At 40.8% G+C, this 15,007-nt stretch overlaps 1 protein-coding gene and 2 non-coding genes across 3 annotated transcripts in view; 1 reads left to right on the top strand and 2 right to left on the bottom strand.

The window, feature by feature from the left end:
- The first annotated feature begins 83 nt into the window (after positions 1-83).
- The window catches only part of LOC116949687 (uncharacterized), a 65,938-nt gene continuing 51,014 nt past the window's right edge, over positions 84-15,007 (top strand). The window contains exons 1-5 of the mRNA XM_032967272.2: positions 84-1,391; positions 2,897-3,021; positions 5,704-5,792; positions 8,018-8,094; positions 8,232-15,007. The exon at positions 8,232-15,007 is cut by the window's right edge and continues 51,014 nt beyond it. Of these exons, the coding sequence (XP_032823163.2) occupies positions 445-1,391; positions 2,897-3,021; positions 5,704-5,792; positions 8,018-8,094; positions 8,232-8,325 (1,332 nt within the window). The 5' untranslated portion in view covers positions 84-444 and the 3' untranslated portion in view covers positions 8,326-15,007. The remainder of the gene's footprint in view (positions 1,392-2,896; positions 3,022-5,703; positions 5,793-8,017; positions 8,095-8,231) is intronic.
- TRNAV-UAC (transfer RNA valine (anticodon UAC)) lies at positions 12,653-12,725 on the bottom strand. Its single transcript has one exon. It is a non-coding gene; the product is annotated as a tRNA-Val (tRNA).
- TRNAV-AAC (transfer RNA valine (anticodon AAC)) lies at positions 12,893-12,965 on the bottom strand. The gene has a single exon. It is a non-coding gene; the product is annotated as a tRNA-Val (tRNA).

Genomic DNA, 15,007 nt, shown 5'->3' with positions numbered 1-15,007 from the left:
CGTGAACACCAGAGGGCGTCCCGAGCATGATTTATTTCCCAGAAGTTACGACTGCTTTGGTTTCATCAGCCGCCCTTTCTCGAATTGTGGGGTGGGGGGGGTCGTAGTTGAAGGGACGAGGAAGAGGGGAGTGGATATACAGTAGTACTAAGCCGTGGACGGCTCCTGTAAAACACAAACAAATATCGACAGAGTCTACTGAGAAGAGTTCACCCGTTGTGGCCGTGCATGAAGGGAGCGAAAGCATGATATGTTTTCGTGTTATTTAGCAAAGCGTGTCGCCGCCCGGGTCTCGTGTGTCTCTATTGTGGCTTAGGGAATGCGGACGTTGTTGGTGCAGCCGGTTCTTTGTTGATCTTTGGGGGGGGAGGGGTTTTTTTTAGTGATGAAATTTTGATTGCGTGTGCTCAGCTATCAGCTATCAGCGAGTAGACCAGACCACCCATGGCTGCCGACATCCCTCCTTTGTTTCAGGAGCTCGTCCTGGATGATGCGACGTCCTTCACAGGGAGAGGCACAGTCCGGGGCCCTTGTGGCACGAGGGGCAGGCGCCCTCAGGGCACACAGGGACCTCCTCTCTTCCCGTGGGGAACCCGAGTGTCAAGTAACCACCCGGGAAGTAGAGGATTAGGTTACCAGCATGGTACCGGAGGATTAAGTCACCCTCAGGGCACGAGGTCAGTCAACCACCAGGGAACTGTAGGGTCAACTAACCACCAGGGAAGTAGGGGATCGGGTCACCCGCAGGGCACGAGGTCAGTCAACCACCAGGGAACTGTAGGGTCAACTAACCACCAGGGAAGTAGGGGATCGGGTCACCCGCAAGGCACGAGGTCAGTCAACCACCAGGGAACTGTAGGGTCAACTAACCACCAGGGAAGTAGAGGGTCAGGTCACCCGCAGGGGACGAGAGGGGCATGTTACCCTCACAAGACCATAGGGTCAGGTAACTCCCATGGCACCAGAGGAACATGTCACTCCCGAGAAATCCACGGATCTTATTCGAAGGACTTGCATGAGTGTACCTACCCCCTGGGCACCCAGGGACCGATTGGCAATCGGGGCAAAACGCGGCAGTCGCACTCTCGGGGCTCGCAAGTCAAGATTTGCTTCAGTGTGGCTCCCCAGGGCAGCTACACACACGGCAACCCTCACGGCAACGACGTCCGGCCACAGCAACCCCGGGGCCAGCGGGGAGACGGAGGCCACCGGCAGGGCAGCAGAGGCCAGGGCAGCGGAGAGCTGCCGAGAGAACCCCAAAGGCATGGGGGTTCCATGATCCAGCAGAACCATCAGACCCAGCACGGCGGTAAAAGTGGCGAAAGGGTTTACAAGAAGCTGTTGTTTCTGCTCCGAGGACCTCCGGGTTCTGGCAAGTCAACACTCGCAAGGTACTGGGATGGCCAGCGTACGTCTGCATAGTTATGTGTAAGATGTGCAGTACTTTTTTTAAAATCCCACTGCAGGATGGGGGGGGTTGACGTCATGCAGGTCATCATCACGATCCATGGGCATTAGCCCCGTTGGTGGCCACTGCTCATTTCGTCATTTGTTTCCACTTTACTCTGCCTTGCGCCAATATGCTGAAATAGTGCCACATCTTTCTGGCACCAATCTCTTTATGTTGTCAAGCCATTGTTAGGTTTTCCTCTCTTTCCGGTGTGGTCAATTAAGCCTCACGATCATGCAGTGGCAGATGCGGATACCTGATGCACAAATGTAAAATAAATAAAAACACACTTGAGTGTGTGACTGTGGCCATCCAGAACCGACCATACGTAGTATAACAATGCAATGCCCGATCCACAAATATGGAGACATCACAGCGATACATTTCGCTGCTCCAGATACAGTTGTGTGGCCTGACCGCCCGAATGTTGCTCTGCATCTACATCAGCCATACGAAGAAAAGACCAACACGTTAGCGAGACGTTAAATATATTGCCTGCTATACAATAGGTCTTTGCTTCGACACCCGCATATTTAGAGTTTGCATGTTCTCCCCGTCGTCGCGTAGATGTATCTCCGGGTCCTCCAGTTTTCCCCTCCACGATTAGAAACATGCATTGAGTATTTGGCCGCTCTAAATGTCCACATAAGCCACTTCGCTGAGCTACCATTTGCGGCCAGGTCGCTTCTAAAAAAGATCTGTAATAGCTCAGTGAGCCTTACCTGGTCAAATAAATAGTTCGTCTTGTTTCTAATCATATCCCAGGTATTTACTCGGCCTGGACAGCACTTCATCTCCCCAAGCGGCTCGTCACGCGATTGCCCACGTAGTCTTGGGAAGGGCAGGGCCTAATGTACTGCCCATCTGCCCTTGGCCAATCATGACCGTGTGACCCTACTATAACGCAATTCTAAACACGGTGCCACAAGTTAGTGCCAATGTACGCCCAACTTAAACCAAAGCCACACCTGTTACACACATCGATAAAAAAACGTCTGAAAATATGAACGCATTGAAATGTGTTTCCTGCAAATCTCTAATCCAATAAACAAACAAAAATCCAAAACTCTTCCCGAAAATATATCAATATTGCCTAGAGTAGTATCACCACAAATGTATATTCTTTTTTTGCACACACTAGTTTTTTGAAAGAATATCTGCCGAAGTAATGATAGTATTTCTACTGGAAAATCTATCGGTATACTGGACTTCTGTGCCTTCTCACCTTCACTAATTGACACTGAGCAGGGTGGTGAAGTATAGCCAAATAACCCCCAACACTTGCACAGCGTGGCAACGCCTTCATTCAGCAGTGGATTTGAAAAATGAGCCGGATAAACATTTAGTGGATTGCTGAAGGTAAACTGTGGCATTTAAATTAAATTAATGTTTTTTTGGGGGTACCGTGTTCGTGAGATGTGAATTTTTGACATGTAATCTGTGTAGGGAGCTGCTGTCAGAAGGCCCAAATGGAGTGGTCTTAAGCACTGACCAATTCTTCTGTCGTAACGGACGCTACGAATATAATGCGAGTCAACTGGAGGCAGCGCACACCTGGAACCATCAACAAGGTGGAAATGTAATTATACTGTGTAAATATGTAACTAGTCATCATCGATATATGTGTAGTGTTCGACTTTACGCGGACAACTTCTGTCTTTTTTCGAACACCGCTTTATTTACAACATTCAACATGTCCTCCACACTCCACAGTATCCTGGTCACCACGGCTCGCTCACCGTGCTCCGCTCGTCTCGCTCACCACCTTTGTCTCCCCACTATCACTTCACTTGCTTCGCACTCAGCGACTCCCCGTTCAGCAACTCCGCACACAGCGTCTTCAGCTCCGCTATCGCTACGCTCTCTCCACTGCTGGCTATTCTCCTCAGCTCCTCCGCACACAGCGTCTTCGCACACTCCGCACACAGCGTCTTCAGCTTCGCTATCGCTACGCTCACTCCACTGCTAACTACTTCGTCTTGCTTCAGCTTCGCTATCGCTACGCTCACTCCACTAACTACTTCGTCTTCAGCTTCGCTATCGCTACGCTCACTCCACTGCTAACTACTTCATCTTGTTTCACACTCTGTTCCAACTCCGTTTCCAACTCTGTCTCCAAACTCTGTTTCCAAACTCTGTTTCCAACTCCTCGTCCAGCTCCCAACTCCAACTCCCCGCTCTCTGTGTGTCTCCCCCAATTTATCCCCATTCTCATTATCGCTAATTAATTGGCCCGCGTGCCTCCGCACGCTTCCCGTCCTCAAACGCCTGCCTTTCTCCAGACACATCTACGCCTCCTCGCCCTTGACAACAGCCACAGCCAATCACCGCCGTTGCTGGTCCTCTGGCTTAATTGGCCCAACCGTTACCTCATCATCCCAGCCCTTGCACCTGGCTGTCCTAACACGACCCACGCTGCTTTCGCCTTCTCCACAGGCTGACTCCAGATAACCCACACTGTCCGTGTGATCATGCAATCGCGCAGTTTCCACAACACACTTTCGTACTCCACTACATATGTAATGCACTCGTGTCCATCAGTCATCTCCCGAATGGTAAAGAGAAAAACACGTGAAACCCAAAATATACTCTTTGGTTCTATTGGGTAAAGTCACGTAGGTGAAAGAGTATGGATCCTAGCAGTCACGAAAGCTTTAAATCTAGGACCCAAAATATACTTCTCTTGCCGGGGACATTCAGGGATAAAGATTTCTGCCTTAATATACATTTTGCCCCTCCCCCCACCCCCCACTAAATGTTTGAAAAAGTAACATCCAATACAAACCAATGGGAAGCAAACATTTTACAGAACAGTGACTTGCGTTTAACTGGTAGAATCTTCCCGAAGAGGGGTTCCCCATTGATTTATATTTAAAGCCCATTTTTAGGCATGACGTGATGCAAATTACAAAATAATCATATAACAGCATGGTACAAAGATATCCATGCTGGTAAGCGTAAATGTATAAAATAATAATGTACAACCCCTTGTCAAACGACTGCTGATTGAAGATCTTCCCACGCTGTGCTGGTAATAATTAGGGGGTTGCTTGCCCATATTTCACCACACTGATTCAATGTTTATTATCATTGCACTGATTAAAGTGACGTTTAACATGCATGTTAATAATATAGATCATTACAGCAGCAGAAACAGTGCGTGTGTAAACATATAACCTTTTGAGCGTCCAAGGACGGGTGTATTGCAGTAAATCTGAAACTTGCAAGCGAAAAGCAGACCGCGACGTGACATTCATTGCATCAATGCGTGTGCAATTCGTAAGGGCGCGGTGACACAGACCTATTTCATTTTAAGGTTTATAATCCCTTGTTCATCATGACGTCCTTTTTACTTTGATGTCTCAACAGCAGCGTCACGGAGATCACGTGACGTGAGGGTTCTGCCTTTGTAGTGAGGGTTGTCAGTTGACGCCGAGGAGGGGGGAGGAGGTGCCTCGCCCCCCATGTGGAGTGACGTCAGCCGCTAATTGGAGGACATCACCTTATAATGATTATTAATGAGAGGGGGCTGTTTGATGTGGAGTGACGTCACGAGCGTTGAACACAGACATTCTTGGCTCATAGTTAATAATAATGGGGGGGGGGAGTGTCCATTTGGAGGATGTCACCTGCTCATGATTATTAATGAGGGTGGCTATTCGATGTGGAGTGACGTCACTTGCGCATAATTATTAGGGGGGGGGGGAGTACTCCATATTCAGTGACGTCACCCGTTCATGATTATTAATGAGGAGGGGTGGGGGGTGTCCATTTGGAGGACGTCACCTGCTCATGAATATTTATGAGGGAGGCTGGTCGATCTGGAGTGACGTCACGATCGTTAAGGACAGACATTCCTGTGTGATTATAGTAGGTATTTGGCCAAAGTTAAACTTGGGATTCGTCAGTTGATATTTGAGTTCAGTATAGTCTTTGTGCTTCCCACCCACACTGTTGAGTGTTTTTATGTCCCGTTTTGAATCACATGTAATATATTTAATTTTCTAAAATGTGTAGTGTACTGTCATTTAAAGTTTCTTTGATCAAGGCATTAATATATAAATAACATTTTGAAGTGCTCTGTCGGTTAACATCATCATCATCTATTCAAACATCACAAGCTCAAAGTCTAAAAACGAAATGGCTGTACACTTTATATATAAAAATGTATATATACAACCGAATGGTTTATTCGATATGACACTGTATCCCTAACAAGTCTCACCGTTCAGCGATGTGTTGTAACTTTACAGCAGAAAAAGCGATGAAGTTAGGAAAGTCGCCAGTGATCATCGACAACACGAATCTGAATTTTTGGGAGATGAAACCCTATGTTCTTGCGGTAAGTTTATCTGCATCTGTAAAAGATACATTTACAGGGTTTTTTTACATGCTTGTTTCATACTCTTTGATTCTATTCGGTAAAGTCACGTAGGTAAAAAATAAAACAACAAAAATCACGACGTTTCGGCCACAACACAAGTAGCCTTCTTCAGGTGAAGGAACAGAACTGTCGGGACGACAGAGCTCTGTTCAAACTTACCAGGGTTTCCTTCTGTCGTCCCGACAGTTCTGTTCCTTCACCTGAAGAAGGCTACTTGTGTTGTGGCCGAAACGTCGTTATTTTTGTTGTTTTATTTTTCACCTACGTGACTTTACCGAATAGAACCAAAGAGTATGGATCCTTGCAGTCACGAAAGCTCCAAATCTAGAAATGCTTGTTTCATCCAGGAAATCAAAATACTTGTTCAGGATGGTCCTAAGTTTTTGCAGTCGGGGGAGGTGATGGTTGCTATGTTTCCAAATGAAGTCATTTTTCAAATTTGGGTGACATCTGATAAATATTAAAATAAGTCTAGCCTCATGGTAGTTCACCCCACCTCCGATTAGTGCCCCACCTCTGATGAGCACGATGGACTACGTGCGGTGCAAAATAAGTTCAACGTACCCTTTATATTGTGCTTAGACCCAACTGCATCGCAATGAATGTTTAATCTTGGTTTATGCACAATTAAATTTTCATCACATACCTGTAACATGTGAGGATTGTCCTGAAAAAAATACTTGATTATCCACAAAATCTTATTGTCCATAAAATACGTTTGAGCGAAGGCAGAGTAGGTGAACAGAAAAGTTTAATAACCAAGTTCAACTGCAGAAAGATTACAATTACATCTAATCTATCAAAGTAATATAATAAGTTGCCATGAAACTCGCACAGGTTAGCTTTTAAACTATGTGGCTTATCAAGTTTTTCAAGACAACCCTCATTTGTTCAAACTTACCAGGGTGTCCTTGTTTTTGAGCTTTGGAGTAATCTCTAAGGCTATGTTTTCTAGGATTGTATAATTGTTGCAGTGATTATAGCACATAAGGCACAATTAGGAAGCTGCTCATTAATCCAGGGTTTGGATTCATTCATCCCTTTGGTGGTTAATTACATTCCTAACACTTGCAGTGACTGCCTAATTCTATGGGAATATGGAAGATCTTACCAATGGCTTAGCACTGCCGGTGAAGAGGATTGCCACATCATTGACTTTTTGGGAGTATATTACACAGGACTGGGACTGTAAATGTGTAATGTTCCAGACGTTTATTACTATCCCAAAAAAATCTAATGATTATTTACACGTAGCGTCGTTCAAGAAAATTGCATACCACATTTGCCGAGGAACTATACAAGCTGGAAGGCTGCAAGGCGGTGAGCCAGTACCAACAATTGCTCCAAAGTTCCCTATTGTGTTTTCAGTCAATTGTGTGTTTATACATGTGGGAGAAATCCCACGCATGTGAGGGGGAATTTTTTAAATCTCATAATCCTCTTTTCTATACTGCCTGCAGGAAGGGAAGTCTCGCAACTTTATCATTTGTCCAATCCACTGAACACCTCTACAAGTGCTGGACTGCATTACCACCACTGCCAGGCGTTAATTATTTTGTCCTTTAAGATTTTTTTTCTTCCACGTTTCCTGTCATATCTTTCCTCATTACAGCTCAACGCAACAATTTACCAGTACTTTCAACATCATTATTTTTGTCTCATGAGCATTCATTTCCATTCTCTAAGTTGAAATAAGAGTAGTAAAATATTGGTTATTTTGTGCAATGTAATCTTAGAAATAGATTGAACGTAAATAATCTAATAACTCTGAATTTTGCCATAGATTCACTATATGTTCTTTGGTTCTTTCGGTAAAGTCACGTAGAATGAGAATAAAATAATAAAATAAAATAACACAATAAAATTCTCACGACGTTTCGGCCACAACACAAGTGGCCTTCTTCAGGTGAAAGGAACAAACCTGTCGGGACGACAGAGCTCTGTCCTTTCACCTGAAGAAGGCCACTTGTGTTGTGGCCGAAACGTCGTGAGAATTTTATTGTGTTATTTTATTTTATTATTTTATTCTCATTCTACGTGACTTTACCGAAAGAACCAAAGAAGATGAATCCTTGCAGTCACGAAAGCTTTAGATCGAGATTCACTATACTTTAGTTGCGATGTTATGAAACTGAAATAAGTGATATTGAACGCAAATATAAATTAATGCTTTCTAATTGCAGGCTCTTGAACATACGTACAAAGTTATTTTCAAGGAACCAAAAACACAGTGGCTCTTGAACGCCAATCAACTTGCAAGGTAAGAAAGCTCAAAGTGTATGGAGGGGAGTAGAATGAGAAGAGGGGAAATGCAGGACTTTAAAATGGAGAGTGCTTGAATTTTATCTTGGAAATTATTCGTGAAAAAGTACAATGGTGTTCTTGCTTTCTTCACAGACGAAACACGCATGGTGTCACTGTGGAGAAAATTAAGCGCATGCTCTTACGGTTTGAACGCCCAGCTTCCATAGATAAAGTACTCAATTCATAATAGTCCATACATACATTTCCAAATGTGATTAACATATAAATAACTGCTATGCTGTCAACATACAAAAACATATTTTGGAGGTGAATAAAAAAACCTCGTGCTTGGGTTTTATGTAAAAGGAGGGAACCCACCATTTATTTTAGCAACAAGTTGAAAACAGTGATTGTACCGAGATGAAATCAACAATGTCTAAAAATGTTCTGAAAACTATAAATATTAGTTTAAACAGGCAGCCCTTTGTGCAGTTTTATACATTTGTCAAGCACTAACATTTTAATGAAAGCGCATTTATAATCAGTTACACAGTATGACTTGTCCTACAAATTAACAATTATTGTGACCTTCAGGTAGCTATGTTTATCAAAGACGTATTTCTCAACAGTAAAAATATATATAACTGATACTTTCCCATTTTGTAATGGACCGTTTTGTCTTGGAATAACTATCGACATTCGAGTTTATGTCCAAAATCAACAAAAGCTATTTGTGGCCTTATAGTGTTTGAAAATATATTTTACCCACAAAATCATATACAAGTTAATGCTATTGTGCTTTTTAAAGTTTATAACACGAGCTAAGAATGTCATACATTGCAGCTTTAAAAATGCCTGCAAATTTTATTAAATGTGCATTTGTGTTTTTTTTATCAGGTTTATTCAATCTATCAGATAATAGTACTTACATTTTCTGAATTATGTTAAAGCTGTCAACTGTTGGCAATCAAATATGCATATTTGGTTCTGTAGACTTTTTTACATGTTATATTGGTTTAATGTCAATCTTTCTACATGTTTAGGTATTTTTAAAAATCAAAACATGTAATTTTAATCACAACATTGAATACATTTTCCAGTTATATTTTGTAAATCGTTTAACTTATAAAAGAGAAACTATACGTGTCTTTGGTGGGTGTGTTTGCGAACATGTGTGAGCGTATGTCTATGTCGGACATCTCCAGAGTCCGATAGACATATAAGGAAGTAGATGTTGCAATGGAATTATGAGAAGAAGAAAGGAAGATCAGCCTTTAAGACGATGTGAAAATTTCAATAGAATTTTACATGAAAGATGGTCAAGGTCTTGAAATATGCAAAGCATCTGATGAAATAGCAATCAACCCTAAATTGAGGATGACATGAGAAAAATAATAATATATTTAAATATAATCTGAAAAGGTATTAGACAATGTAAAAATGGTTAAAATAAAATATTTATCCCCTTTTATTGCAATTTGTATCATATCAAACATAAGTGTGAAGCAAAACTATTACAGGTCCCTGCCCAGTTGTAGACTATTCATCTTTCAAGCATTAGAAATATTCGATAACCACTACACTGTGAAAAGCAATCAATATACGGGCAATTCTGTTCCTGAGACCAGTTCGTAAGGTGAAACAATGTCTTGTATTTAAATGCACAAACGGTCAGTGTACTAAAATGTGTTACAGTTCAACACAAGGGAAGCATAATGAATATTGCACAATTAAACCTAATACATACTGTATAGCAAACAAAACATAAAATAAAGTAGCAAAATAAAACGACTACACTGCAGAACGTGCTTGACAAATCTGTGAAGTTGCAACATACTTCACTGGCATGGGCCTAAGCCAACAATGATGAATCATGAAATCATCACGTTTATGAAGGCACATTTTACATCCACTTCATATAAAACACGAACATTTATTTGGTTATACGTAAAATGTTTCCGCCCGGTTTCAAACCGGGGACCTTTCGCGTGTTAGGCAAACGTGATAACCACTACACTACGGAATCTGTTTGTCAAATTTGTGAAGTTGCAACATACTTTACTGCATAGGCCTATGCCAACAATGAGGAATCATGAAATCATCATCTTCATGAGGGCACATTTTACGTGCACTTTAAATAAAACAGGATTTTTTTTTGGTTATACTTAAAATGTTTCCACCCGGTTTCAAACCAGGAATCTTTTGCGTGTTAGGCGAACATGATAACCACTACACTACAGAAACTTCTTGCAACACCTGTGAAGTTGCAACATACTTCACTGGCATAGGCGTATGCCAACAATGAAGAATCATGAATTCATCATCTTCATGAAAGCACATTTTACGTCCAATTTAAATAAAATGCGATTTTTTTTTGGTTATACGTAAAATGTTTTCACCCGGTTTCAAACCAGGAACCTTTCACGTGTTAGGCGAACGTGATAACCACTACACTACGGAAACTGCGTGTCCAATTTGTAAAGTTGCAACATACTTCACTGGCATAGGCCTATACCAACAATAAAGAATCATGAAATCATCATCTTCATGAGGGAACATTTTACGTGCACTTTAAATAAAACAGGATTTTTTTTGGTTACAGTAAAATGTTTCCACCCGGTTTCAAACCAGGGACCTTTCGCGTGTTAGGCGAACATGATAACCATTATACTACGGAAACTGCTTGAAGAACATGTAACGTAGCAACATATGTCACAGAAAAAAGTCGAAACGAACAATGACACATAATTAAATCATCAAGTTCATGAAGGCATATGTTACCTCCACTTTAAATAAAATACAAATTGTTTTGGTTTTAGATCAAATGTTTCCACCCAGTTTCAAACCAAGGACCTGTCGCGTGTTAGGCGAACATGAAAACCACTACACCACAGAAACTGCTTGAAAAAACATGAGTAGTTGCAACATACTTCACTGGCATAGGCCTATGCCAACAATGAAGAATCATGAAATCATCATCTTCACCAGCACACATTTTACGTGCACTTTAAATAAATCAGGATTTTTTTGGTTATATTTAAAATGTTTCCACCCGGTTTCAAACCAGGAACCTTTCACATGTTAGGCTAACGTGATAACCACTACAATACGGAAACTGCATGAAGAACATGTAACGTAGCAACATATTTCACTGGAATAGGCCTATGCCAACAATGAAGAATCATGAAATCATCATCTTCATGAGGGCATATTTTACGTCCACTTTAAATAAAATAAAATTGTTTTGGTTTTACGTAAAATGTTTCCGCCCGGTTTCGAACCAGGGACCTTTCAGCGTGTGAGGCGAACGTGATAACCACTACACTACGGAAACTGTTTGCCAAATGCGTGAAGTTGCAACACACTTCACTGGTATAGGCCTATGCCAACAATGAAGAATCATGAATTCATTATCTTCATGAAAGCACATTTTACGTCCAATTGCAATAACATACGATTTTTTTTGGTTATACGTAAAATGTTTCCACCCGGTTTCAAACCAGGAACCTTTCACGTGTTAGGCGAACGTGATAACCACTACACTACGGCATCTGCTTGTCAAACTTGAGAAGTTGCAACATACTTCACTGGCATAGGCCTATGCCAACAATGAAGAATCATGAAATCATCATCTTCATGAGGGCACATTTTACGTGCACTTTAAATAAAACTGGAATTGTTTTGGTTTTACATAAAATGTGTCCACCCGGTTTCAAACCCGGGACCTTTCGCGTGTGAGGCGAACGTGATAGCCACTACACTACGGAAACTGTTTGTCAAACTCGTGAAGTTGCAACACACTTCACTGGTATAGGCCGATGCCAACAATGAAGAATCATGAATTCATTATCTTCATGAAAGCACATTTTACGTCCAATTTAAATAAAATACGATTTTTTTTGGTTATACGTAAAATGTTTCCACCCGGTTTCAAACCAGGAACCTTTCAACGTGTTAGGCGAACGTGATAACCACTACACTACGGAAACTGCTTGTCCAATTTGTGAAGTTGCAACATACTTCACTGGCATAGGCCTATACCAACAATGAAGAATCATGAAATCATCATCTTCATGAGGGCACATTTTACGTGCACTTTAAATAAAACAGGATTTTTTTCGGTTATAGTAAAATGTATCCACCCGGTTTCAAACCAGGGACCTTTCGCGTGTTAGGCGAACATGATAACCATTATACTACGGAAACTGCTTGAAGAACATGTAACGTAGCAACATATTTCACTGAAATAAGTTGAAACGAACAATGTCAAATCATTAAATCTTCACGTTCATGAAGGCACATTTTGCGTCCACTTTAAATAAAATCCGAATTGTTTTGGTTTTAGATAAAATGTTTCCACCCGGTTTCAAACCAGGGACCTTTCGCGTGTGAGGCAAACGTGATAACCACTACAATATGGAAACAGCTTTTCCAAACTGCTAAGTTACAACACACTTCACTGGTATAGACCTATGCCAACAATGAAGAATCATTAAATCATCATCTTCATGAGGGCACACTTTACGTGCACTTTAAATAAAATACAAATTGTTTTGGTTTGGTTTTACATAGAATGTTTCCGCCCGATTTCGAATCGGGGACCTTTCGCGTGTAAGGCGAACGTGATAACCACTACACTACGGAAACTGCTTGTCAAACTTGTGAAGTTGCAACACACTTCACTGGCATAGGCCTATGCCAACAATGAAGAATCAATGAAGAATCAATGCAAAATCATGAATTCATTATCTTCATGAAAGCACATTTTACGTGCACTTTAAATAAAACAGGAATTGTTTTGGTTTTACATAAAATGTTTCTGCCCGGTTTCGAACCGGGGACCTTTCGCGTGTTAGGCGAACGTGATAACCACTACACTACAGAAACTGCTTGTCAACCGTGTGAAGTTGCAACATACTTCACTGGTATAGGCCTATGCCAACAATGAAAGATCATGAATTCATTATCTTCATGAAAGCACATTTTAGGTCCAATTTAAATAAAATACAAATTTTTTTGGTTATACATAAAATGTCTCCACCCGGTTTCAAACCAGGAACCTTTCACGTGTTAGGCGAACGTGATAACCACTACACTACGGAAACTGCTTGGCAAACTTGTGAACTTGCAACACACTTCACTGGTATAGACCTACGCCAACAATGAAGAATCATGAATTCATCATCTTCATGAGGGCACATTTTACGTGCACTTTAAATAAAATACGATTTTTTTGGTTATACGTAAAGTGTCCACCCGGTTTCAAACCAGGAACATTTCACGTGTTATGCGAACATGATAACCACTACACTACGGAATCTGCTAGGCAATCTTGGGAAGTTGCAACACACTTCACTGGTATAGGACTATGCCAACAATGAAGAATCATGAATTCATTATCTTCATGAAAGCACATTTTAGGTCCAATTTAAATAAAATACGATTTTTTTGGTTATACGTAAAGTGTCCACCCGGTTTCAAACCAGGAACCTTTCACGTGTTATGCGAACATGATAACCACTACACTACGAAATCTGCTAGGCAATCTTGGGAAGTTGCAACACACTTCACTGGTATAGGACTATGCCAACAATGAAGAATCATGAATTCATTATCTTCATGAAAGCACATTTTAGGTCCAATTTAAATAAAATACGATTTTTTTTGGTTATACGTAAAATATCTCTACCCGGTTTCAAACCAGGAACCTTTCACTTGTTAAGCAAACGTGATAACCACTACACTATGGAAACTGCTTGTCAAACTTGTGAAGTTGCAACATACTTCACTGGCATAGGCCTATGCCAACAATGAAGAATCATGAAATCATCATCTTCATTAGGGCACATTTTGCGCCCACTTTAAATAAAATCCGAATTGTTTTGGTTTTAGATAAAATGTTTCCACCCGGTTTCAAACCGGGGACCTTTCACGTGTTAGGCGAACATGATACCCACTACACTACAGAAACTGCTTGAAGAACATGTAACGTAGCAACATATTTCACTGAAATAAGTTGAAACGAACAATGTTAAATCATTAAATCATCACGTTCATGAAGGCACATTTTGCGTCCACTTTAAATAAAATCCGAATTGTTTTGGTTTTAGATAAAATGTTTCCACCCGGTTTCAAACCAGGGACCTTTCACGTGTTAGGCGAACATGATACCCACTACACTACGGAAACTGCTTGAAGAACATGTAACGTAGCAACATATTTCACTGAAATAAGTTGAAACGAACAATGTTAAATCATTAAATCATCACGTTCATGAAGGCACATTTTGCGTCCACTTTAAATAAAATCCGAATTGTTTTGGTTTTAGATAAAATGTTTCCACCCGGTTTCAAATCAGGGACTTTTCGCGTGTGAGGCAAACGTGATAACCACTACAATATGGAAACAGCTTTTCCAAACTGCTAAGTTACAACAGACTTAACTGGTATAGACCTACGCCAACAATTAAGAATCATTAAATCATCATCTTCATGAGGGCACACTTTACGTGCACTTTAAATAAAATACAAATTAAATTTTGATTTAAAGCTTTCGTGACTGCAGTAATTCATATTCTTAGTTTTTTCGGTAAAGTCACGTTGAAGAGAAACAACAAAATAATAAAATATATATAAAACAATAAAAAATTCTCACGACGTTATGACCATAACTAAAACGGTCGTCTTCAGGTGTGTTGGTTCGCATAAATTTATTTTTAAACGGCACATTTATTTATAATGTTAACGTTTTTTATAAATAAGTAAATGCGCCGTTTAAAAATAAATTTATGCGAACCAACACACCTGAAGATGACCGTTTGAGTTATGGTCGAAACGTCGTGAGAATTTCTTATTGTTTTATATATTTTATTATTTTGTTGTTTCTCTTCAACGTGACTTTACCGAAAAAACTACGCATATAAAATACAA

Source organism: Petromyzon marinus, unplaced genomic scaffold (genome assembly GCF_048934315.1).
Source record: "Petromyzon marinus isolate PM22_M1 ecotype Great Lakes invasive population unplaced genomic scaffold, UKy_Petmar_22M1.pri1.0 PM_Scaffold_57, whole genome shotgun sequence".
Taxonomy (NCBI): domain Eukaryota; kingdom Metazoa; phylum Chordata; class Hyperoartia; order Petromyzontiformes; family Petromyzontidae; genus Petromyzon; species Petromyzon marinus.
Note: the sequence above shows the minus strand (reverse complement) of the source record. Positions and strands in the feature narration are given on the sequence as shown.